Here is a 27,586-nt window from a genome sequence, read left to right as displayed (position 1 = left end):
CAGTCGTTAAGCGTCTGCCTTCGGCTCAGGTCATGATCCCAGGGTACTGGGATTGAGCCCCGCATCAGGCTCCCTGCTCTGTGGGAAGCCTGCTTCTCCCTCTCCCACTCCCCCTGCTTGTGTTCCCTCTCTCGCTATGTCTCTCTCTGTCAAATAAATAAAATCTTAAAAAAAAAAAAAAGAAGATAACCATAAGAGAAGAGAAAAAGTTTCAGAAACAATTCTTGAAAATTTTCCAAAAAAATAAAAGACATCTTTGTAGGTTGAAAAGGTAAGTAAGTATGTTTCAGGAAAAATTTATCAAAACTATCAATACTGGCATATATCCTAATAAAGTTATAAAACTTTAAATTTACAGAGAAATTCCTTTGAGCAAAAAGAAAAATCATCTATAAAAGGGAAAAAAGCAGTCGGCTTCAGATCTCTATCTGGCATTATTTTTTTAAAGATTTATTTATTTTGAGAGAGAGAGAGAGAGAAAGGGAAAGAGAGAGAGAGAGCACGTGCTCATATGAGTGAGCACACCAGGAGAGGCAGAGGAAAAGGGAGAGAGAATCCCAAGCAGACTCTGCCCTGAGTGTGGAGCCCGATGCAGGGCTCGATCCCATGACCCTGAGATATTAACCTGAGTTGAAACCAAGAATCCGAGGCCAACTGACTGTGCTCCCCAGATGACCCTCTCTCCCTAGAATTTAATGCTAGGATAAGAGGTCTCAAGGAAACAAACACTGATCCAAAATATTTATACCCAGCCAAACTACTATTAAAATTTAAAGGCAGTGGAGCGCTTGGGTGGCTTAATCGATAAGCGTCTGCCTTCGGCTCAGGTCGTGATCCCAGGGTCCTGGGATCGAGCCCCGCATTGGGCTCCCTGCTCGGCAGGACGCCTGCTTCTCCCTCTCCCACTCCCCTTGCTTGTGTTCCCTCTCTCGCTGTGTCCCTCTCTGTCAAATAAATAAATAAATAATCTTAAAAAAAAAAATTTTAAAGGCAGTGGAGGGGCACCTGACTGGCTCAGTCAGAAGAGTGTGCAAATCTTGATCTTGGGGTCATGAGTTCGAGCTCTGTGTTGGGTGTAGCGATTACTTAAAGAGGAAAGAGAAAAAGGAAGAAAATTTAAAGTCAGTGGAGGGGCACCTGACTGGCTCAGTCAGAAGAATGTGCAAGTCTTGATCTTGGGGTCAGGAGTTCGAGCTTCGTGTTGGGTGTAGCGATTACTTAAAGAAAAAAGAGAAAAAGGAAGAAAATTTAAAGGCAGTGGAAAAAAACAAACTTATGAAGAAAAAAGAATCCATGGAATATAGTTTCCCTGAGCCTTTCCTGAAGAAACTTCAAAAAGTAAGATTTTAGCCAACCACGAAACAAATGGAGAAACTGTAGCCAAAGGACTGCTGTGGGGACTGACTCCATTTTACTCTAGGTTTAAGGCTAATACGAATATTGTATGTATGGTTACACAACAGAATGTGAATATTATAAATCCTGAAAATGTAGAAATAAGAGTACCAAAAGCTAGGATAGAAGTAGGAGCAAAGATGGGAGGTAATACATAAACACACTGATTTTCTTATCTTTTATATCTAGCCATCAAAATACAATAATTCAAAACTGATGTTTCAAGTTATAGAGCTACAGGTATATTTGGAATTAGAGCAATGGTAAATCATGTAATGAAAAAAAAACAGTAGTAGAAGATGTGTCATTTTATCGTCATGCTAACTTTAAACTTAAGAACAGGTGTAAACTTCCTTCTTTTTTAAAGATTTATTTATTTATTTTAGAGAGAGAGAAAAACAGCAGGTGAGCAAGTGGGGGGAGGGGCATAGGGAGAGGGAGAAAAATCCCAAGCAGATGCCCCACCAAGCACAGAGCCTAACGCGAGGCTTGATCCTAGGACCCTGAGATTATGACCTGAGCCAAAATCAAGAGCTGGACGCTTAACCAAATGCACTACCCAAGTGCCCCAGATGTAAACTGCTTTTATTCTAATTCATATACTCACCAGTATAAATAGACGCTTCTCTAGCAGCAACAGGCATATTGGAGGTATTGGCTACCAAAGCTGTCCTCTTCATAATTGATTCCACCTTACCATCAACTTCCATTGTGAGCTAAAGGCAAACAATCTATTTTGATCCTCTAATTTCCAAATACAACATTTTAGTCCCCCTTTTTACAATTTACCCACACTTAATCCCTCTTATAATCAGTTTTCCCAAAGTAGTATTTCCCATCACTCCAAACTTTTCTTCCTGCCCTACTATGCTTTTATTTCATTTTCAAGTGAAATCCATTATTTTATGGAAAAAGGAATATTAGTTTAGCAACCTAGTAGATCATATAAAACCGATATAAAGTTCCCATCCATAAATATTTTGTCTATTTTATCTTTCTCCTAATAACTGAAAACCATTAGACCACAAAAAGAAATTTTAAAGTATTTGACTGAAAAATTCCAATTCCTTTCCTTGAATATACAAACTGAATCACAAATATAATTAGAAAATTCCTTAAGAGATCCTTGACAAATGAGAGCATTGCTCCAGATCCAACACAAAGCTTTATTAATTGCCACTGAAAGTTGATTAGTGGTATTTTCTCGAGAATAATATTTGAAGCTTTATATATACGGACCTCTGGGAAGTCCCGGAGGACTTCAGACATCTCATTTCCTCGTTCACCACATCCTACATAGATGATCACATCACTGTTGGAATACTTGGATAGAGACTGTGATATCACTGTCTTTCCACAGCCAAAAGCCCCCGGGATTGCCGTAGTTCCTCCCTGTACACATCTAAGCAAAGAAAACAAAGTGCATTACTTTATTTGCTAATAAATACTAACAAATAAAGTAGGTAACTGACACAGAAATACAAGTTAAGGAAAGAAAGCACTTTGAAATATTTTCATCTGTAAATACAAAGATAGATATACAGATACGGCTACAAAAATTGCTCCCCCAGTTGATATCTGTAACTGTGTATGTTTTTTTATTATCATTAACCATTTCTACCATCTTTAACAGCTGAAAAGTGAGAATATATGCCATAAGGTACCTGGGGAAAAGGAATCTGAAAATAAATAAAACAGTACTAATGATTTTTAGAATGCTTATATAGATTAGTTCAGGAAAGCACAATATAGGAATTAAAGCTAAAAGACAAATTTAAACAACTTACTAAGTTGTCTTCTGAGGCAAAAAATAAGACCTAAGAAAATCATATCCTGCCATAAAGGTTAATGATCGAAGACTTTTGTTAAGGTGTCATTGTCAATCCCCTTTTATACACTGAGTAACTATTTATAAAGTACTTCCTAGGCACTGCTTGGAGATACTGGAGAGACACCAGCAAATAAGATAGCCATGTTTCTGTCCACACAGAGCTCACATTCCAGCGGGGTAAAATAAAGGGGCAGCTGGTGATTACAGCGCCATTTAGCAGCTACATTCAAACTTTCCCTACGAAGTGGCACAGGAGAGTGAACTACCCTTAAGGGCAGAGGAAAGTGGGCATGTTATGGTGTGTGTCCGTGTGTATGTGTACATGCTAAGTGTGTATGTAGAGCAGGAGGGTGTAAGCAGGAGAAATGAAATGTAATGCTAAGGGAAATTTCTTTGCAATACTGTGTATTATAAAATTCACAGAAACACTATAGCCTTAATAATAATGATAGACTTCTTCAATATAAAACTAATATGCATTAAAGTTTTTTTCTCCTTCAAACTTTTCAGTGACTTTGATAAACTAAGAGGGCATGTCCATTCATTCCATGGCTTTGTTTACCTCTCTCAAATCACTTTTAACTTGGGTGGGGAGGCAGGGTTGGGTGTGTCCCAGTTTGGAAGTTCAATGTGAAAAGTGCTATCATAGAGAATATCCAAGGTGCTATGGGAGAACACCGGAAGGGATGCAAAGTCTGACACTGGATTGGAGTGGGGTTAGGAGATCCTTCTGACAGTAGCTAAGATCTGAAAGGAAACAGAAATTAGCCAAAGGGAAATAATGTTCCAAGCAGAGGAAACAGCATACCCAAAGGCCCAGGGGCAAGAGCGAGTACTGCCTGAGGAACTAGAAGTCCTTCAGGATGCCTCGAAGATGGTATATAAGGAGTTTGGCTCAGTCAAGTGGCTGAGATGATACTGGAAGGTAAGCAATAACCCGATCACAGATGGTTTTGTAAGGAGTTAAGGAGTATTTGTTTTAAGAGCAATGAAGTGCAGTTAGGGGTTTCAAGCAAAACAGTGCAGGACCAGATATATGTTTTAGATGGATCATTTTGTAACATGGACAATCACTTAGAAGGTAAGACTGAAGAGAAATCTGATTAAATGTGATTATTGCAGGAATTAGGGTAGGATCCTTAATTAAAGTCATGGAGTAGGGATGAAAGATGCAGATTAAAAAATATCCAGGTAATAGAATAAAAGCACTTGTTCAATAATTAGATGTGGGCAGGTAAGAATGATCCTTGAGAGAAGTCACAGATTTTACATTCGGCATTTACTGGATGGATGACACTGACATCTGCTCAAAGAGGCAACAAAAAAAAGATGAGCAAGTTTCAAGGAAGAGAGTGGTGATTAAGATGATGATTTGAGCTATGAATATACTGACTCTGAGGCACCTCTAAGGCATTCAAAAGGAGAGGTATGAACAGAAGTGAACATGTGAGTCTGGAACTCACATGAGATCTGGGAGGAAAATACAGATTTGAAAGTCATCATTTTAATATTTAATATTTAAGGGGCGCCTGGGTGGCTCAGTTGTTAAGCGTCTGCCTTCAGCTCAGATCATGATCCTGGGGTCCTGGGATCGATCCCTGCATCGGGCTCCCTGCTCTGCGGGAAGCCTGCTTCTCCCTCTCCCACTCCCCCTGCTTGTGTTCCCTCTCCTGCTATGTCTCTCTCTGTCAAATAAATAAAATCTTTTAAAAAAATTTTAATATTTGTCATGAGAGTGAAAAAACTCTTAAGAAATATCAAAATTAAGGGACAAGGGACCTGAGATGGAGAATAAGAACTTGTGGACAGAAGCTAATAGGAAAAACAAGGAAAGAGGGTATTTGAGGGAGGAAGGAGTAGAAAGCAATATCCAAAGTTGTAGCAATTAAGGAAACACTAAAACTTATTTATTGAATTATCAGTATGGGAGTGAATGATGATGTTAGTGAGAGTAGTTTCAACCGAGTGGGCAACATGAGTGAGAGTGGGAAAAGTGGAGATGGCCAATTTAATTTTTCAAGAGGTCTGGCTATGAAGATGAGGAGACAAGTAGTGGAAGGTAGAAAGGGGAAAGGATGGAGGGTAGGTATTTTTTCATTAGATGGGAGATAAAGGGAAGATAACCTTGAAGCTTATCTAAAGGGAGATAATCTCAAGTGAGGTCCCAGAGGAGACATGAGGTGGGATATACTGCAGAAAGAGGAAAGAAGAAGGAACGGATGGAATTGTACATTAACTGAAGGAGTTTCAAATGTGATGACCTCTAACTTCTCTGTGAGGGCTCTAGCATGATCATTTACGGCCAAAGAAGGAAGAATGGAGCTGGGACCTTGAGGCAGGTGCAGATGTCTGAAACAGCTGCTGAGGAGAGGAGGAGAATGGTAAACAGGGAAATGCAGGACTGTGACCCAGCAGTGAGGTACTAACTTGCACTGATTATTTGATTTTCTCAGCAGCCTGTGTGTAGATCTGGAAGAAGGGTATCCCCTTCTGGACTGATTCACGGTTGGGATTTTGCTGGGTGGGTGTAACAAAAACAAAGGAACAAGAAAATTTAGTATACCGACAAATATGCAGAAAATTGACAACCTAGTAAGCTTAAGCTAGATACTGAAGGATATGGAAACAGGAAGTGCTGACTAATAAGTCACGAGAAATAGCGAGAACAGCTCAGAGAGTAGGTTTCAAGGGTCAATGGGACATATGTGGGTCGGTGATCAAGGTTGAAAGAGTTACTGTATCATGGCTTCAGTCTTTTCTGTGAATTGAATGATGAAGTCATTTGTTGAAAGTAAAGCAGGGTATGGTGAAGCCTGAGAATTAAAGAGGTTTTAAGCAGTCAAAGAAAATGGCAAAGAGCAGACTATAAATTAATAGAGTCCTGGGCAGCATGGACAGCTCCGCTGATTTTAGAAACCATCAACTTATAGTGATACCAATCAACTAATTCCAGGATAACTTAATAAAGATAGTTATATCTTTGGGCACAGATTTTCTTCTGGAAATTTTATTTTTTCAGAAAGTTTTAGAAAAAAAACCTTTCCTTTTGCAACTGTGAAACAATAAATTTTCAATGATTTAACTCTATAATAGGCATTGGCAATATATGAATATATTTATCTAGTTCACTATTTCTCTAGATAAAATTTATTATAGGATTAGCACATTAAATCTTTATCTATAAAGCAGTGAAACAATAAGCACATATAATCCTCTGAGGAAAAACCACAGGACACAGCTCAAACTTACGGAAAAAGGGCATCAAGGACCCTCTGGCCAGTCAACAAGGGATGATTAGCCGGCAGCTTCTCAGTGACAGGCCGAACTTGACGTACAGGCCATACTTGGACCATGCTAAACTTTTCCTTTATACCTTCAAATTCAAGCTCCAAGACAACATCCTATAAAAATACAGCAGGATATTAAGTACAGTCAAATTTATGAACATTCCTTCCTCCAAAATCAAAGTAATCCCAGATTCCTCTTGAGGTGGAGAGGTGGTATGTGGAAGTGGAGAAGGAGATTTGTATTTCTTATTGCAAATCTTTATAGAGAATTCTTTTTTTTCCCCCAGGTACACTTATTACTGTTTCAAGAATTAAAAAATAGGCGTTTTTGAGAAAGAGGTATTTCAATTAACAGAGGAATAGTTAAATAAATGATATGGATATGCACAGGGACAAGTCTTAAAAGATATAGAAATGAAATGGGGAGAAATGAAAACTTTCATAATTTACTTTGTATTCTTTCTTTTGTTTACTTTATTACAATGCTCTTACACTGATTTAATTAAAATACTTACCTATTATGAACACTGAAATACTTAATAAAGTTAAAATATTAAATATTTACAAAAGCAAAAAGGTGAGTAATACTCTAACATTTATGAACACTGGGATGGTTTCAACTATTCACAAACAACCCCAACATCCCCAGACCTAAAGAAATCAGTAACTTTGTTGATATGTGAATTTGAATTATCTACCTCAGAGTGTTTCTTCCATGTAGGAGTGTGTGAGTCTCTAAGCTAGTGAGTCAGGCTGGCTGACTGCCCAGAATCCCAATCTTAACTCTTTTGTTCTCTATATTTTGTAGAGAACAGACTTATTCTTGTGAAATGATTAGAAAAGTATTCTTTTATCACATTTTGTTGGGAACAGATTATTTGTCACAATGGTCTTCTCAATAAAGTTATCTTCATACCCACAAAGACTATTATGAGTCTACTGTATTTGATATAATGTGACTATCAATACCATTAAAGGACTAAGTTTTAAATAGCTCATCCAGAGTTAGAATTCATATAATCTGTCACACAATTTATTATGTAAATACAGACTGACAGTTAAAATCAAAGTAAGTCTATTCTATGCCTAAAGAATGAGGGCTTTAAGTAATGTAGCATTAAGTTAAGAAGGTAGGAAAATGTTATACTACATATTGCTTTCCCTTAAAAAAAAAGCAAACAACTCAATATGTTCTGCTTTTTGTATTCCCAAGCCCGAGTTTAAAAATAAAATCATAAAAAAAATCTTAAAAAAATAATTATAGGAATTATTTACAGGAAACAACAGGTGCTGACAAGGATGTGGAGAAAGGGGAGCCCTCTTGCACTGTTGGTGGGAATGCAAACTGGTGCAGCTACTCTGGAAAACAGTATGGTGGTTCCTCAAAAAGTTAAAAATAGAACTACCCTACGACCCAGCAATTGCACTACTAGGTCATTACCCAAAAGATACAAAAATACTGATTCAAAGGGGCACATGCATGCCGATGTTTATAGCAGCATTATCAACAATAGTCAAATTATGGAAAGAGTCCAAATATCCGTCCACTGATGAATGGATAAAGAAGAGGTGGTATGTATCTACAATGGATTATTACTCAGCCATAAAAAAAGAATGAAATCTTGCCATCTGCAACAACGTGGATGAAGCTAGAGAGTATTATGCTAAAAGTGAAATAAGTCAGTCAGAGAAAGACAAACACCATAGGATTTCACTCGTATGTGAAATTTAAGAAAAACAGATGAACACAGGGGGGAAAAAAAAGGGAGGCAACCATAAAACAGACTTTTAACTGTAGAGAACAAACTGAGAGTTACTGGAGAGGAGATGGGTGGGGGATGGGCTAAATGGATGATGGGTATTAAAGCGGCCACTTGTGATGAGCGCTGGATGTTATATGTAACTGATAAATCACTAAATTCTACACCTGAAACTAATATTGCACTGTATGTTAACCAAGAGGAATTTAAACAAAAACTTGAAAGAAAGTGAATAATGGAATCTAACGTACATGATGACTGTAGTTAACAGTTTGTATTATATACTTGAAAGTTGCTAAAAGAGTGGATCTTAAATGTTCTCACCACACAGACACAAAAATTAAGTACACAAAGTGTTAACTAACCCTACTGTGGTAATCATTTTACAAAAGATAAGCGAATTAAATCATCATGGTAAAAAAAAAATTATGGGAGTGATTTAAAACCTACACATTAAGGATCAATTCTATGACTATATAGGACACTAAAATGGGACAATTATCAGGTAGGGCCACACTATGAGATAAAACTTATACAATACTTACTGAGGTATCATAATTTCCAGGTGGAGCAATGTAAGTTACAGTTCCTCTGTTTCGTGGGGGTAACATGATTTTGTGTTTGATGAGTGAGTTCTCGTTGACAATTCCATAAATATCTCCACCAGTGATGTGACTACCAACCTAGAGAACAAATGCATTTGCTGTTTAATGTTCAAATAAGCATCAAGCTGTTCAATGTTTAAATAAATGCCAAGTAGATTCATCCTTGCTGCTGCTATTATTTAAATCATTTGCCTCACTCATCAATAAAACATTATTGGTTCTATAATTCTTCTAGTAGATTTAAAGAAAATTTTAAACTATGCTTCTGTGGTCTATTTTTATTTGACTAAAGTACAAAATAGTTCACTAAACATCCATTTCACATTCTTTCACCACTTTAGAAATCTTGGTTATAAAGACATACCCGTAGGTTTTTGCAAGGTGTAAAATCCCATTTGACATCTCTGCTAAGAGCAGACACATTTACTCCTCTGGGAATGTAGATACTTTGAGTCTGACTGCTGATATCTGACAAAGGTCTCTGAATACCATCAAAAATGGCGCCCATGATGCCAGGCCCGAGCTCTACTGAGAGAGGTTTACCAGTGCGGAGTACAGGATCTCCAACAGATACACCAGCTAGAAACAGTAGTTGAGGAAAACTCACTATGAAAGTTTAGAGACACTATAAGAAGGAAATACCACAGCTGAACAGGAAATGCTACTTAAGAAGCTAAAACAGAAATTCTCAAACTTTCTTAGTTTGCAACATCCTCAGTGTTTCAGTAACTGTTTCACAGTGACCTATGACAAAAGATATATTTAATAATTCCATTTATTAAATAGTTCTATCCAACCAACTTAATAAATACGTATGTCCTAACAACTGTCACTTTAAGAAAAAAATATAGAGATTGAAAGAAAAAAATAGTATTTTAATTTCATTTTTAAATAACATCAGTTCCTCCAACGGCATGTAAATGTCTAATGGGCACTGTAAAATTTTCAAACCTTAGAATCAGACTGAACGCCTGCTCCACATTTATTTTTGTATGATACCTGCTTTTTAGCTTAACAATCACCAAACACTCAGCTTTGCAAAGATATGACATCATTGACAAGAACATAGTGCGACTGAATACTGAAAGTGTCTATTAACTGAAGCTACTGGTTCACATGATGTCTGACAACATGTCTAATATTCCTGTGTTAACCTCAAAAATTTTAAATATCCTGGCACATCAAATGAGTTTGTAGCAGCTGCCCAGTGTGCCTTCTGCACAGTTTGGGAACCACAGAGCTAAAAGCAGAAGCAATACACTGTTAATACATTGTTTCAAGTATACTACTGAGGAATATCAGTCCCCCAGAAAGGATATTAGTACATGGGCAAAACCTTAAAATCTTAAGAATTAAGAAGTGGTTTTGAAAAGGAAAAGAATAAAACCTGCAAATAAGCACACTGAAACCATGTTGCTCTCACATACTTGTTGACAGGAGTAAAATCAGTACAACTTTTACTGACAGCAACTCAGCAAAATCTATCAAAATTTAAAGTGCATAAACCTTGACCCAAGAATCCAACTTCCGTGAATTCACACTATAGTTACACTATAACACTGTTTATAATATATATAGACTAGACACAACCAAAATTTCTATCATTAAAGAGATTAACAGATTATGGTATATTCGTATGATGGAATTCTATGTAGCTGTAAAAAAAAAAAATAGGAGCTTCAATGAATTGCTCTAGAAAGATCTCCAAAACATATTTTAATTTCCAATATGACACTTTTCAAACCTAGAGCAAAGTTGAAAGAATTTTACAGTGAATTCTTCTATCTACCAGTTAGATCTTACCATTAATATTTTCCTATACTTTATCACATACCTATCCATCTTCCATAATACATATATTTTTAAGTAAAAGGTTAGAAAAATACCATATTTATATTGGTTCATATATGGAATTAACAAACTAGAAGGATATACAATAAAAGGAATTAATAAAAATGGCTGCATGCATGCATGTGTTTTTTGGAAATTGGCCAGATATAGAATGACAATGGTGGAGAGGGTTGTCATTGTATACATGTTCATTTTTTTAAATTTTAAGCCTTCAAACCACATAAAAGATTGAAAGATAAAGCTAACATGAGGAAAAAAACCCTTAAAAAATCCTTTTAATTAGTCATGATTTCATAGCTACAAAGACCTCTAATTTTATTTAAATTTTCAGATGATTTTATTTTGATTTAGCACCCTAGTACTCGCACAGAGAGAGCAGTTACCTGAAAAAATATTTTATTATGGCAAAAAAGTTGTTTAAAGTAAAACTTAATTAAATAGCCAAAGAACTAATGCTGCCCCCATATTTACAGCAACATTATTTACAATAGCCAAGATATGTAAGTAACCTAAGTATCAACTGATAGATTAATGGAAAAAGACAATGTAGCATGTGTGTGTACAGAATATTGTGGCATATGTATATAGAGAGAATATATTGTGTTTTATATATGTATACACATATGTTATATTACACAAAATATTACTCAGCCACAAAAAAACCCAAAATCTTACCATTAGCGACAACATGGGTGGACCTAGAAGGTCCGTGAAATAAGTGAGACAGAGGAATATAGAGAAAAACAAATACCATATAATCTCACTTACGTGTGGAATCTAGAAAACAAAACAAATGAACAAAGAAAAACAGAGACAGATTCATTAAATACAGAGAACCTAGGGGTTGCCAGAGGGGCAAAGGTTGGGTAGATGGGTGAAATAGGTGAAGGATATTAAGAGGTACAAACTTCTAGTCATAAAATAAATTAGTCATGGGGAATACAGTCAATAATACTGTAATGACTTTGTCTGGTAACAGATGGGAACTACACTTACCATAGTGAGCATTTCATAAAGCATATAATTGTCAAATCCCTATGTTATACACCTGAAATTAATATAATATTGTATGTCAACTCTACTTCAATAAAAAATTTTAAAAAATAATAATAAATAAGAATTAATGCTGATCTTGAGAATCAATTTAAGCAAAACATATAAGTGAAGTTAAAAAAAAGTGGTTCCTCTTCACAAAGCCTAACACGTTACCTCTTTTTCATAGAAAACTGAAAATAAATACTATGTTTAAAAGCCAAAAGTATGATAATCAAACATGTAGTAAAGATTCCCTAGTACTAAAGCTATAATGTAACATGTCATCCAGCATTATTTATTAGGATAAAGAGTAGTGACTGATCTATGAATTTTCTATTTTAATACGATTTTTTTTAAAAGATTTTATTTATTTATTTGACAGAGAGAGACATAGCAAGAGCAGGAACACAAGCAGGGGGAGCGGGAGAGGGAGAAGCAGGCTTCCCGCAGAGCGGGGAGCCCGATGTGGGGCTTGATCCCAGGACCCTGGGATCATGACCTGAGCCGAAGGCAGACGCTTAACGACTGAGCCACCCAGGCGCCCTGAATTTTCTATTTTAAATGGAATTTTAACCATATAAATCAATGTTGTTATTCTGTTTATGCTTTCCTCTACAGCATGTGTCACTCTTAAGAAAAATGAAACTGGAGGGTATTATGCTGAATGAAATAAGTCAATCAGAGAAAGACATGTATCATATGACCTCACTGATATGAGGAATTCTTAATCTCAGGAACAAACTGAGGATTGCTGGAGTGGTGGGGGGTGGGAGGGATGGGGTGGCTGGGTGATAGACACTGGGGAGGGTATGTGCTATGGTGAGTGCTGTGAATCGTGTAAGACTGATGAATCACAGACCTGTACCTCGGAAACAAATAATACATTATATGTTAAAAAAAAAAAAAAGAAGAAGATTGCAGGAAGGGAAAAATGAAGCGGGGGAAATCGGAGGGGGAGACAAACCATGAGAGACGATGGATTCTGAAAAACAAACTGAGGGTTCTAGAGGGGAGGGGGGTGGGAGGATGGGTTAGCCTGGTGATGGGTACTAAAGAGGGCACGTACTGAATAGAGCACTAGGTGTTATACACAAACAATGAATCATGGAACACTACATCAAAAAACTAATGATGTAATGTATGGTGATTAACATAATAAAATTAAATTAAAAAAAAAGAAAAAAAATTGTAATTGGTTTCCCCTAAAGTTTGTGAACTACCAAAATAGTAAGAGCAATGAAAGTTCAGAAGATAATACTAATTTCTTCATATAAGATCATTAATTCCTAGTATCTTTCCTGAAATTCCTTTGTACGTCAGGTTTCTTCATAACACCAACATTTCATGCTTTTGATACTATTGGTTGTTGCTGCTTCCACCTTTGCCATAAATCCTTAAATTCTGACTTGTACAAAGTGGCAAGAAATTGAACCAAGAAAGGATACAAGTTTCTTCATACACCTGGATAGTAGCCATGTCACCCTCCAATCGGATAATCTCTCCAACCAGCTCACTGTGGCCCACTCTCACCAGCTCATACATGGCTGCACCTGCCATGTCACAGGCTGTAACCACTGAAAAGAACAGATGAGTATTTGGAAACTTAAGATTCTGTGAATAGTTACAGATAATTAAAATATCTGATTAATCCAATAATACATCTCTCTCACATATTAAGAAAAATAAAATACCCGCTAAGAAACATACATACAGTTTCACAAAAATATGCATTTTTAGCATATGATATACAGGTAAACAAAATAAATTTGTTAGGCTAAAGCTTATTCATTTCATTTACATAATACGTATGAAAATTATTTTCAAAAAGTCTGAAGTTCTATATGGTAAAATCTTACCTAGCAGCACTGAGACACATTTTGATCAACCCAAGTTGCTATAAAACATGGAATGATGGATTTGGGAACAATAAAAAATTTTTTAAACTAAAACTGGCACAAGAGCTTTAGCTGGTAGCATGGCAGAATGCCACACAATTATCAGTTTGCTGGGCTGTCACCATTCCTTTGAGAAATAATATTTAAAATAACATCTTTATTTTCATTTCTAACACTTCATATTAGTGGTTCTTAAAACTCTTCTGGGACAAGGACCCCTTTGATAAACTAATGACAGCTCTTCCTAGAAAAACTCACATATGCATCTAAAAAATTTTTTTCAGGGGCACCTGGCTCAGTTGGCAGAGCATGCAGCTCCTTATCTTGGGGTTGTGAGTTCGAGCCCCACGTTGGGTGTAGAGATTACCTAAAACATAAATCTTTAAAAAATAATAATACTTTTTTCCCCAAAGATTTATTTATTTATTTATTTATTTATTTGAGAGAGAGAGAGACTGAGAGCCAGAGAGCACGAGAGGGAAGAGGGTCAGAGGGAGAAGCAGACTCCCTGCTGAGCAGGGAGCCCAATGTGGGACTCGATCCCGGGACTCCAGGATCATGACCTGAGCCGAAGGCAGTTGCTTAACCAACTGAGCCACCCAGCGCCCAATAATACTTTTTTTTTTTTCATAGACGTTTCATCCTTTCATAAGGATGTTTATAATCAGTCATCACCACTGGGTGAAGTCCTGATTAAGAATCCTATTTCTTATAAATACTGAACCAGGATTTCTACTTACTATTTTAGATCATGTTGTCTAGGAAGAAAAGTTATTTTTCTGGGAGGCAGAGAAAGTTGTACATTTTCAGATATGTGTAGAAATAACTGTATTTTTAATATTTAGCCTTCTGATACAATTAATTAGAACTATGTATTAGGTAATATTCAAGCAGAAACCATTAAAGTATTAATATTTAATTAACTTGGGTTAGAACAATGAAGATTTGTCAATTTCATAAATATTTATCTCTATACCTACTATGTAAGAATAATTAAGATGAACTGAAATGAAAGAAACAACTAAAATTTTATTTTATTATTTTTTAAGTGGGGGGAAGGGGGAGGAAGAGAGAGAATTTTTTTTTTTTTAAGATTTTATTTATTTACTTGACAGAGAGTGAGCACAAGCAGGGAGAGTGGCAGGCAGAGGGAGAGGGAGAAGCAGGCTCCTCGCAGAGCAAGGGAAGCCCGATGTGGGACTCGATCCCAGGACGCCAGGATCATGACCTGAGCCGAAGGAAGTCACTTAAGCAACTCAGCCACCCAGGCGCCCAGAAGAGAGAGAATCTTAAGCAGGCTCCCCACCCGCATGGAGCGTGACTCCGGGCTCAATCTCACAACCCTGAGATCATGACCCAAGCCGGAATCAAGAGTTCGACACTTAAGTGACTAAGCCACTCAGGTGCCCCTAAAATTTTAAATCATATTTCATAAGCCCCAAAGTATGCCATTTCTCTATCATTTTGTTAAGTAGTTAAGAATAATAAATAGGTTCCAGGAGCAGTTAACTACAGGTTTCAGAAAAATATTTTTACCTAAACTCTTTTGATGGTGTTCTTTTTTGTCTTTTCCCTAAAAAATCTTCAGTGTTGTCCAACTTTCCTAAAGACCCTTCTGATCATCAAGGGGAAAACTGTTTCTCAGAATGGCAAGAGGTTGAAAACAGTGAAATGTATTTTTGCCAGTGAGTTCATGTTCAAACACCAAGTTCTAAGCTACAGAAGTTTCATAGGGAGAAATAAACACTGTGACTGACTGACTTCATTTGCATAAACACCAAAAAAAGGTCATCACCTCTACTGTGATTAAAACAAAAAAGCCTATAGCATGAAGTTTATAAAAAGACATAAGGAAAAATATTCATGGCACTAAGGATTATAAATCAATGAGCAGGTTTACCTATGGAAAACTGTGAATCATATCTTGCAGTTGGAGTAAAATGAATACTAGAATGAGATTTATCATTTAAAATGCAATACCCCAAGTTTTGGCAGAATAAACAAAGTTTGTAAACTGCTTTCCATTGCTCTCACGTCATAAAACTTATTTCCCACAGATAGCTAGTTATGCAATATCTGAAATGAACGATCAGAGGGATTTAAATATACAAAGAGCCAAGGATGATATCGTTGAGAAATGCTCTGAAAAAAATTATTTCAGTTCAAATGACATAAACATATATTTACTGAATGCCCATTATCTGTAAGGTATTACATACTAAAAACTATAAACTTTATATACCCTTTTTACCTCAGATTTAACAAAAAAATTCAAGACCTATCTAAAACTCTGAACACCAATTATACATTTACATAATAAATAGGATGTCACAAATTAGTGCCCAAAAATTATCCAATTAAGATAATGAATGCCAGAGAAGCTCTTATGATGGAGCTATTACCTCATTCTTATAGCAACTATGAAATCTTTTAGGGACAAAGAGAACTTATATGGGTAAACAGAAACCTGTGTATTTTACCCAAAAAACCTTGAAAAGACATTAATTGAAGTTAGGAATCTTTACTATTGAGATTATTACATATTACTTACCAGGTCCTGAGACCCCATGCACATAACCAAACGTGCTTTCTTTATCTTCATCAAGTATTTTGGGTAGCTTGGAGAAATCCATCATGTTAATTTAACTATGGTTTAAAAAAAAAAGAAGTTATAATTACAAACCCGAAAGCAAAAGAACTGACATAAGCAGTCAACTCTCATCATCGGTCTATTCTTGAGCTATTACCACTTCTTCAGAGTAAATATAAAATTCTTAAAATTTGGTTAAAGTACCTCATTCCTGGATGGTCTACAGTTATTAAAATTCAAAATTACATATTCCTATGCAAAGTATTCCAGAGAATATACCAAGGAGCATAATAAACAACATGAAGTCTTTCCAATGGCTTATCCAGCCCTACAACATCTTGTCCCCCCGCCATTACCACTCTAAGCTCCTCTCCAGCTACTCTTCCCCTTAATCATTATGGATACACATACTGAACTCTTTGCCATTTCTCAAAAACATATACATTCTGCCCCAGGATCTTTGTACTTGTTCCCCTGCCTGGAATATTCTTCTCCCAGATAACCACGCTTATCCCTCTTTCAGATCTAAATGTTTCCTTCTCTGAGGCGCTTCTCTGGCCATCTATTTAAAATTGCAACATACCTCTCTCCTTCCCTGCTTTACTTTTCACCATCTGACAAATTATATCTTACAATAAAAATTTTTAAATGTATTATCTATCTTTATAATTTTTCTTACAATATCTTATCTTTATAACTTTTCTGACAAATTATACCTTACAATAAAAATTTTAATGTATCATTTATAATTTTTTTGGAAGCAATTTTCCTTTTTCTTTTTTTTTAAAGCAGAACACAGAGCAGTTTAAGAAATTCAGTTCAACTTCTTTATTTATGGGTGTGCAATCTCAAAAAACCCCCAAAGAATGAACTCTTCAAGTCCAAAGAGAAAACTGGTTGCAGATACCAAAGTAGAAAGTTTATTTTTGATTGCTGGTCTAACTTAATAATTATTGGCAATTTAATAAGGGAGGTAAAATACATGTGCATATAAAAAGCTAATAATGTCCCCAAACAACCATAAAGGGTAACAGATCAATATGTAACTGAGTACCAAATAATACACTTATTTACTAAAAGTACAAAGATTAGAATGTTTAGGGAAGATTTCTTGAAGGTCAGGTAGAATTAGCATAAACTACAAAAAGGAGGACAGCAAAGGCATTCCAGTTGGGGGAAATAACAAGAACAAAAGAATGGAAATAACATTTGCAGGAACAGTTAAGAGACCAGTCTGACCGGAATAAAAGGCTTATATTAAGGCAACAGTGAAAAAGAAGGATGCAAAGGTAGATAGACTAATGTGTGGGTCTTGAAATGAATACCAAGTGGACTTTAGCCTATAAACAATAGGAAACAACCAAGGAGAAACTGTTATGAGAAGGATGATGTTTAATTCAATTAACAGATTAAAGTAGGGGAGGGAATGCAGGCAAGATGAGAAGTTGAAAAGCTCTGGAAATAGTTATGGCTTGAGTGTCAATGGAATGCAATTTATTAAATGTTTGTTGAGCTCCTACCTTGGAAAAGCACTGTGTTGAACTTAGGGAACTTGGGGAATAAGGACTGTGAATAAAAAGAGCTTTCACTGGCTTTAAACAAATGTACTATAAAGCAAAATGACTTTAGTGTTCAAAATCACAACACACTGGGCATGAGTAGTATAGTGGTGGAGCACAGCTGCCTTCCAAAATGACAACACACTCGGAGCAGAAGAGAAATTGACTCAGACGCGGGACAAGTGCAGACCAATATGGATGAGGTAAGGGGAACAGGTAGGTGGAAAGTAAGTTTTGAGGCTGATCTAAGTTGAGTCCAGACAGAAAGAATACAGAAAGAAAAAGGAAAAACAAACCTTGAGACCTGGGGATTAATTCAAGCAGGGTTGAGTACTGTTTTTGTCTTTCTGGAGCCACTGAAGGATCACTACGGAAACATATACTCCATGGGGCACAATTTGTAATCCATTAACCAAGATACCAAAGAATTGGGGAGGAGAGTGTAGCAGTGAAGTCATTAACAGTGGAGTTCTGGCTTGATACACTCTGTGGCTTCAGAAGGGGAATGGTGGATAAGGCTAACAAGAAAAAACTGAGTGATTAAAGAAACAAGTATGAGTGAAAACAAAGATGAAAACCACATGGAGATACAGGAGACTTGCAAGTGAGAAGCATACGATCAAAGGGTCAAGAAAAGTACCAAGAACTTAAACATGGCATCGATAGGTAGAGACTATCAAGGCTGGTCATTTATTGATAAAGGGTAGGGTATACTGACATCCACTGAAAACAATGGAACTGAATTAGAAAGAAAAAAATAAACCAGATACCACAGTCACAAGTGTCACAATAAAAGAGACAAAGATTTTTGTGTTCTCAATAGGAAAATTAAATTGGAAGAAGGGCAGTTGAGGGAGGAAGTAAAGAAAAGGGGAAATTGGTTTACTAGGATTTTCCAGCTTCCTTAAGATGCAGAAAAAGGGACTGTTAAGTAAGCAGCTATTCCATAAGACTGGAATATAAAAAGAACAAATTTTTCTAGAAACCACTTAGATAACAAGAAAAAAACAAAGTTTAATGACAAACATTTATTTGGGAAATGGGCTGGGCAAAGTCTTCAAAGAAATAGTGAACAAACAAATGAGGTCAAATTTTAATCTTCAGAAAAAGATTTTCAAAGTCAGAAGACAATGTGATAATCACAGTCTAACTTCTTCCTCAAATATGGATATTTCCTACATAGCATGCATGATACATGGTCACCTGCCTATTAAAGTGGAAACAGCATGAAATTTTGAGTCAGCAGACTGTAGACACCTGCTGCAGGAGGATCTGGACAAATCAAAATCTCTTTGTATCTTCATTTGAAAAGTAATAATGCTAATACCTACCCCACAGTTGTGACTGAATTACAAATTTGCTGAATGTTCCTTGTGAAATGTAAAATGCTTACAAGAATTTCACCAGTAATACCACTATTTAAGCAGGGCTTCAATGCTGAAAAAGCCATTTTGTTTTTAAAAAATCTCCTCCTAGGGTCTTATATCCCACATAAATCTACTTCCCCATTGCTTCTACCCTCTGGCCCTATTTCTTCCAACCACTGTAGCCACACAGAGGATGTCCCTCTCCCAAGGAAATTCTCTGTAGTGCCTTTAACTCTCAAAAAAATTTTTCAGATCTTTCTCTCCGGAGGCTACTCTTTTCTGGAAGGATTTCAAAATATCAATGTTTTATTTATTTATTCTTTTAAAGATTTATTTATTCATTTGAGAGAGCAAGAATGAGAGAGAGCGAGCACATGAGAGGGGGGAGGGTCAGAGGGAGAAGCAGACTCCCCACCGAGCAGGGAGCCCGCCGCGGGGCTCGATCCCGGGATTCCGGGATCAGGACCTGAGCCGAAGGCAGCCGCTCAACCAACTGAGCCACCCAGGCGCCCGTATTTATTTTTAAAGATTCTGTTTATCTGGGAGCGCGCACGTGAGCGGGGGTGGGGTGGGGAGCAGTGGGAGAGGGACAAGCAGACTCTGTGCTGAGCGTGGAGCCTGATCCCATGACCCGACCCAGAGGATCACATGAGCCAAAATCAAGAGTCAGCTGCTCAACCAACCGAGCACCCAGGTGCTCCTCAATGTTTCTTTTAAAGGGGAGCAAATAAAATAAAAAATAGCATTCTAAATGTTATGCAAGTAAGAACTGAAGTGTGCTATGTGTTACAGGTTGAAAATATAAAATATAATGGAGTAATAAGACACCATCTCTCCCCCAGGGAACTTCTGGCCTGGTGGGATATAAAGGTAAACAGGTAGTTACAACAAGGGACACATGTGCTCTCATAGGAGCTGTCAGGCTGATTTGGAAGAGCATAAAGCAAAGGCATCAAACCTGGACTTGGGCAGGACAGGAATGACTTAGAAAAGGGTAAGCAGAGTCTTGAAGGATAAACAAGGAGACATGAGTCAGTAGAGCTTCTTCATAAATGATTCAAATCTTCCAGGGTTCATGAAAGTATTATGGAGAGAGTTCGTGAGGCAATACAGGTATCTGTTCTGATTTTTTATTAAAATAAGTATTTATATACGTTCCCTTTAAAACAACAGTGAGAACCTCCAAATGTATGAGCAATGATTTAGTGGAAATCAAAGGGGTTATTCATGATTCAGCTGCCTTGCGGGTTTATCACTCAGCTGAGTAATTCTAGCCACCACGGAAACTAATGATTCTATAGTTTAACTGTATTATTTTTAGGCATATATTATTTAATTTATGCCAAAGACAGCAGACATTACAAACAGTGACATCAAACTAATAAGAGAATTAAGAGCCTAAATAATAATTCTATAAATTTAGAGATGCTTTCACCAGATCCACAAACCTGCATTCATCTGATTAATATTCTTTTATAGCAAATCAAGATGATTCTACTTTTTAAAAAGTCAATGTTAAGAGGAGAAATATATGATAATGATTATGTGAAACTTAGCTTTTTCTACTCCATTGTGTTACATGAAGAGAAGTGGTTGCAAATACATCCCCAAAACAGCTCTTAATACATCTTTCAGGACAAAGTAAGAAAATTATGAAAACATGAGTTTTTAAAATGTAAAATGCAGGAATTCCCAGGACTTTTGTCCATTTTGATGTTTTAACACAGTTAAATTTTAATCTTGGCTCCAGCAACTCAGACCTTTCCGCTTGCTGTGCACCTGCCTGGAAAGTGTTTCCTCAATCCCAGAAATAGTCCCCCTGCTCCCATTGTCATCCTCAGTGCTCCTACCCTGCTTTTCTTCACAGCAACTACCTGAAAGAATATAATTTTTCTTTTTAATTCACTTTTTTATTACCTGTGTCACTACCTACAGTGCAAGTTTCATGAGGACAAAGAAAACAGTGCCTGGGCAAAGAAAATAAGCACTCAGTGAATAGTTACTTAATAACTTCATACCCACTAATACCACTTCCATTTTACAAATGGGAAACCCAAGGAATGGAGATTTAAGTAACTTTGCCCAAGATCCCAAAATTGGCACGCTTTACAGGTGGGATTTGGACCTCAGCAGTCTGACTCCAATGCCAATGCTCCCAAAGCCCTGCACTCACTGCCTCAATTAACTAGGCTGATTTCTATTGTTTGCATCTAAACAATCCTATATGGTAGGAAGGACAACAGTCTCTGCCTCCAGGCAACAGTGTTATCAAATTAGACAGGGAGATGCAGCATCCAGATTCTCCTTCAAAAAAGGACAGGGAGTATTGTCAGCGGACAGCCAGCAGCTGTCACTCCTTCAGGGTTGGCCTCAGATGCAGAGAGCTCACATCCTTCGCCGGCCACCTGCACCTGGTGACCAAGCAAAGCGGAGGTATAAAGACCCAGCCATGTCAACCGGATGTGGGATACTCTCACAAGTAATACTCACTCCAGATCTCCCCACAGGGTCAGCTAAGGCTTTTCCAGGCTTGAACTGGATTTCAACTTCTCTGCCCAATTAGGCGTCTGCCCCCTTCCTTTCACATGTGTTTACTCCTAACGAACATCTTATACAATACTCTTTCTTGGCATCTGATTCCAGAGAACCCAAAATGCTCAAATAATGAAGAAAGTGAATAATTACTCCCTGGATAACTAAAACTTAGACTCTCACTTGAACCACAACGATCTTTGGCCTGTTAGTTATCTTGTAACTAGTTATTCTGCAAAGGAGGAAAACCACTTTTGTATAAAAGTGGCTTTAGAAAGTAGGGCACTTAGGACAATGCTTGGGCTAAGTCAAGCAACTGACATAGATGTCAGGTCCCCATACAACCAAAGCCTTAGTTTCTTCCAGAACTTGCTTTTTGTCCTTCAACGTAAAACTTAGAACCCCTCATCAGTAGTTATAGGAATAGAAGTCCCAATTAAGAGTTTATTTAACTTCTAAAGAACTTTTTCTGATAGAGTTAGAAAATATGTTTTCCAGGTCCATAAGTTTTTAGCTCTAGCTTCTTAACACTTAAACACTTTGAGAAACTTCCATGGACTGGTCCAAGGTAATAAGCTTTTTGAACATTAAATTTTCAATTCCCACCGCACTGAGATAAGGGTTCCCATTGTACTTCTAAAGCTTTTTCACCAAAGCACCCCAGTAGGAGAAAAACAAGTAAACAGTGAATAAATATCCCTCTATCTCCTCCCAATCTTGACAGAGAACAGGATATTATAGCTTTCTACTGTAAGCAGGGAAAGTTATTTTTTTTGAGAGAGAGAGAATGCACACGCTTTCTCTCTCTCTCTGAGTGAGCAAGCAGGGGGCGGGGGAGGCATACAGAGAGAGGGAGAGAGAGAATCTTAAGCAGGCTCCATGTTCAGCACTGAGCCTGAAGCAGAGCTCCATCTTAAGACCCTGAGATCATGACCGGAGCTGAATCAAGAGTTGGATACTTAACCAACTGAGACACCCAGGCACCCCCAGAAAAATTTCTTTGTATGCTCTTGTACATTCTCTTAATCCAATCAAGTTTTGCACTCTATTAATATACAATATCTGTTTTAAGAGATAAATATGAAATTGCTTCCTTTCCACAAATAAAATAAAAATTATTCATTAGACAGACTTATATTGACTTAATCACCGAATAGGGCTAAGCATTTGGCAGTTTGCTAAGCACAGTCATACAACATACTACTACTTTGTATCCATTAATCACCCTTCATTGCTATCTATGAAAATAGTGAAAATAAAAATACTCCACACTAAACTCTTCTGTTTCATTATTTAATGCTTACGCCTCTATGTGAAAAAGCATAGGCTTTTTTTTTTTTTTTAAGATTTTATTTATTCATTTGCGAGAGAGACAGAGAGAGAACAAGCAGGGGGAGAGGCAGAGGCAAAGGGAGAAGCAGACTCCCCGCTGAGCAGGGAGCCCGATACGGGACTCGATCCCAGCATCCTGGGATCATGACCTGAGCCGAAGGCAGACGCTTAACCATCTGAGCCACCCAGGCGCATAGGCTTTTAAAGATGTGTAAGACAGGGCGCCTGGGTGGCTCAGTCATTAAAGCATCTGCCTTCGGCTCAGGTCATGGTCCCAGGGTTCTGGGATGGAGCCCTGCATTGGGCTCCCTGCTCTGCGGGAAGCCTGCCTCTCCCTCTCCCACTCCCCCTGCTTATGTTCTCTCTCTCACTGTGTCTCTCTCTGTCAAATAAATAAATGAAATCTTTAAAAAAAAAAAGATGTATAAGACAACAACATCCCATCATTTTAACTTGAAATAAGCAAATTATATTGCAAGTCACATTACACTGAAAGTTAATCTTATTCCAAATCTTCATAATATCCAAAATAACATATGATTTCATGCTACATTAAGTTTTATATGCTATTAATAACTCCTTCCTATTACAATATACACCTATTCTTGTTGCTTTCCATCATTTAAAAAAAAGCATGATACCCACTTTTATTTATTTATTTATTTATTTGACAGAGAGAGACACAGCAAGAGAGGGAACACAAGCAGGGGGAGTGGGAGAGGAAGAAGCAGGCTTCCCGAAGAGCAGGGAGCCCAATGTGGGGCTCGATCCCAAGACCCTGGGATCATGACCTGAGCCGAAGGCAGACACTTAACAACTGAGCCACCCAGGCGCCCCAAGCATGATACCTACTTTAAAAACAACTGCTTGCTTTAAAACAATGTGGCATACATAGTTGACTCAGAGAAATCAACTCAATGATTATATATAAACTTTGCTTTTACTCACTTGATTCCTACTTTGAGGATAAAAAGTAAATGCAATTTACAATTAAGATTCCTATAGTCACAAATTGTAGGGTTTTCCACCCATATTTGTAAAAAATTAAAAACAAAACAAAACCCTGCTGTAGAAGGGGAAAAATCCAGAAAGTTAGCACAGGCAACCATCTGATCTAATAAGTCAGCAGTCTCTCCTCCATGCTACAGAACACTGCAGTGGCAAATCACAACACCAGAGGCCCAGTTCTGTTTCTTCCATTTTACAAGGTCCTCTCTAAATTGCTACAGGTTGATGCACTATACGGCAATTTCATTATTCCAGAAATAATGGGGGCTTTTGGGGGGCAAGTATGAGGTGTTATGTAAGAGCTATATACCAAGGTTCCAGGACAATATTATTTACATATAAAATCCTGCAGCACTTAATACTTCATTTTGTACACAGTTTACCTTCTTAGAAAAAGGCATCATAAATCTGTTTGATATTCTTATGGTTAGTCAGAAAGTTATAAAATTAAGTAGAATTCCAGCTAATAACATTACCTTGTATTTATAGAGTACAGTAATACATCATTTTGTGAAACACGTTCCTATTCACTTTATTTAATCTACCCACCCAGCAACTCCATTAGAATGGTTCATGCAGCAGATGACTATGCAAACTAGTTTCTATTTTTATCTTGCCAAGAAAACCCTAAGTTGGCTCCAATTTTGGTAAGCCCATCAAGGTAATTCTAGTTTCTTTGAGAATAACTGGTTTGGAAATGAGCGTATAATGATGTTCTTACCAACAAGAGGTAAGGCAAAGTCTGTTGGAAAGCTTGTGGAAATAATTTCTTTGCTCTTTTAAAAGGTACAGGCCATGAGAAACACTTTTTTCCCCTTGGGATGTGTTCACCTGCATGGGATGTGCAGCCAACTTGGGACCTTGTAGGGAGCTAATCAAAACAAACAGGCCACTTTGCATCTGGGTCCTTGTTGCTTTTACTGGCCTACTAAATGAACCAATCCAAGAAGAAAGGAGTTTCAAGAATAAATATTTTTTTATGTTCTACATATTTCATACTGCTATTTAAAAAAAGAAGAATGGGTGCGCCTGGGTGGCTTAGTCAAGCATCCGACTCTTGATTTCAGCTCAGGTCTTGATTTCAGGGTCATGAGTTCAAGCTCTGCACTGAGCTCCATGCTTGTTGTGGAGCCTACTTAAAAAAAAGTTAAATAAATAAATAAGAATGGATAGACCAAAATGTTAAGAATAAAGGCAACCATAGATCATTACTTAAATAGTTTACAAAAATTACCGAGATGGACAATAAGGAAATGTGCAGACAAAAGTGGGAACCAAAGAGTAGAGAAGTACAGAAAAATCACAGATGGCAAACCAGACTAACGGAATCAGGAAAAATTTATTCCTGCTGGAATAAAACTTTCTGAGAACATGCACACATACACCCCTCCATTTATCAAAATAAAGGCATTCCTGTAAAAGAAATAGTAAATATAAAAGCTAGGTGGACAATTAAGTGGGGGAATAGAATTCAAACTATCAGCTACATATGCTTTAGGTTTATTGACAGGCCTGCCCACAAACAATTTTTATAGCATTTCTAGAAATAAGCAATTAGATTCCTTTCACTTCAAATTTTTATAAATAAAATGGTACTATAGAGTGTGACAGTCCAAAGTTTTTAGATAAGAAACCAAAATACTGTATTTACTGTATAAGTTCTATGGTATGAATTTATAGGCAAGAAGCCTATGATCAATGATAACCCATTGTATGAATATACTTGAATATCCCTGCTTTCAAGGAGCACGTTTATTATTTTCTGGCCCCTTCCTACACACAGCAAAGTGTCTTGCACAGCAGTAACTTGATAAAAATGTCCAAAAATGAAAATAGATAATATCAACTACTATTCATCACGCACACATCACACTCCAGGTATTATGTTAAAAAATGGGCACATCTCATATAACACCTAAGTCTTATGACACTGGTGGTGTTTGATTAGGAAATAGGTTTTGAGACTTAAGCCACCTATGCATGACAGAGCTATAGAGTGGTGAAGCCCAGATTTAGTCTGGTTTTAACGTGTAGGTATTTTACTACAAATCATTCAAAAGACCTTATTTCACCCAATAGCTCTATTACCTTTTCTTTTTTAAGACCAAGGGTACCTGTTTTTCATTAGTAGCTGACTCTATATTAGGATTACAAAAGTTATTATGTAGGCAAAAGGGAAATGAAGAAAAAAAGGTGACAGATCATTCACAAACTAAAGAATAAGTAGTAGAACCACCAAGAATTGACTACTCCTAAAACATCCATCTCCTAAAAAACTAAGATTCTTTTTTTTTTTAATTATCTATTTATTTGGGGGGTGGGGAGGGGTTGAGGGAGAGAACGAGGGAGAGAAGCAGACTCCTCGCAGAGCGGGGAGCCTGATGCAGGGCTCAATCCCACCATCCTAAGATCATGACCTGAGCCAGAATCAAGAGTTGGATGCTTAACCAACTGAGCCACCCAGGTGTTCAAAAAACTAAGATTCTTAAAGAAGAGTGCAAATGCCATTATTTTATTAGTGCCTAGCTGTATAATACAAACCTAACCAACTGATTATAATAGCAAAGAAAGAAAGAGGGAGAGAGAGAGAAGACTGTCATTGAAGTGCAAAATAAATGGGCACATCTAAGTGGAAAATGAGCATCTTTGGAGCAAATAAGAATATTAATGAAAACAGACTCAATTTTGTTACTGTTAGTAACAGGGAACAGTAGTGGAAACTTCCTAGTTAATAGACTGTCATAAATTTGGAACAATGAAGCTACATAAATACTACCTGAGTGAAAAATTCCTCTTATTTTTCTTACCTCTTAGAAAACTTAAACTGGAGTGTAAAAAAGTTCTAGTGAAGGGGTGTCTGGGTGGCTCAGATGGTTAAGCGTCTACCTTCGGCTCAGGTCATGATCTCTGGGTTCTGGGATCAAGCCCCATGTCAGGCTCCCAACTCAACGGGGAGTCTGCTTCTCCCTCTCCCTCTGCCTCTCCCCCTGCTCATGCTCTCTCTCTCTGTCTCAAATGAATAAATAAAATCTTTAAAAAAAAAAGTTCTAGTGAAACTAACATTAATATCCCCTTTTGACTTTTTGTGAATTTTTAGAACATTTTCTCAATTTCAGGTTGAAAAAAATGAGTCCCTGAAGAAAGTCCTTTATTTATACCCTAACTTGCCTACAATGTAAAAGCTGAGAGCCAAATGATATAAATAGTAAAGAAAATAAGCATTTATTACATACTTTTCTTTAAAATTTTTTTCAAAAGCAATATGCTTATAATTTTTAAAATACTCAAAGGGAAGTCTCATCACTTAAATGTTGACTTATTTCTTCAAAATTTTTGACATACTTATAATCAATACTGTAATATATTCTCACATATTGGGAGAGTTCTCACATAAGTATCATCTTAAACTGTATAATATTTCATTAAAGGGATACCATAGCTTACCTTAATACCATATTTCATCTAATCTAAGATACCATCAATTTTTTTTTTAAGATTTTATTTATTTATTTGACAGAGAGAGACACAGCGAGAGAGGG

At 37.0% G+C, this 27,586-nt stretch overlaps 1 protein-coding gene across 2 annotated transcripts in view; it reads right to left on the bottom strand.

Annotated features, from left to right (window-relative positions):
• The window catches only part of ATP6V1A (ATPase H+ transporting V1 subunit A), a 58,448-nt gene that overhangs the window by 14,143 nt on the left and 16,719 nt on the right, over positions 1-27,586 (bottom strand). For both annotated transcript variants that reach the window (XM_028110584.2, XM_028110585.2), the window contains exons 2-8: positions 16,211-16,305; positions 13,210-13,338; positions 9,243-9,457; positions 8,819-8,956; positions 6,476-6,627; positions 2,635-2,797; positions 2,003-2,111 (exon numbers count right to left, since the gene is read on the bottom strand). In XM_028110584.2, coding sequence (XP_027966385.1) covers positions 2,003-2,111; positions 2,635-2,797; positions 6,476-6,627; positions 8,819-8,956; positions 9,243-9,457; positions 13,210-13,338; positions 16,211-16,295 — 991 coding nt within the window. In that variant the 5' untranslated portion in view covers positions 16,296-16,305. The remainder of the gene's footprint in view (positions 1-2,002; positions 2,112-2,634; positions 2,798-6,475; positions 6,628-8,818; positions 8,957-9,242; positions 9,458-13,209; positions 13,339-16,210; positions 16,306-27,586) is intronic.

This window comes from Eumetopias jubatus, unplaced genomic scaffold (genome assembly GCF_037043125.1).
Source record: "Eumetopias jubatus isolate StellerSeaLion01/CBP00866 unplaced genomic scaffold, mEumJub1_p1.0 scaffold_1, whole genome shotgun sequence".
NCBI classification, from domain to species: Eukaryota; Metazoa; Chordata; class Mammalia; order Carnivora; family Otariidae; genus Eumetopias; species Eumetopias jubatus.
The sequence above is the reverse complement of the archived record's forward strand: the minus strand, read 5'-3'. Positions and strand labels throughout refer to the sequence as shown.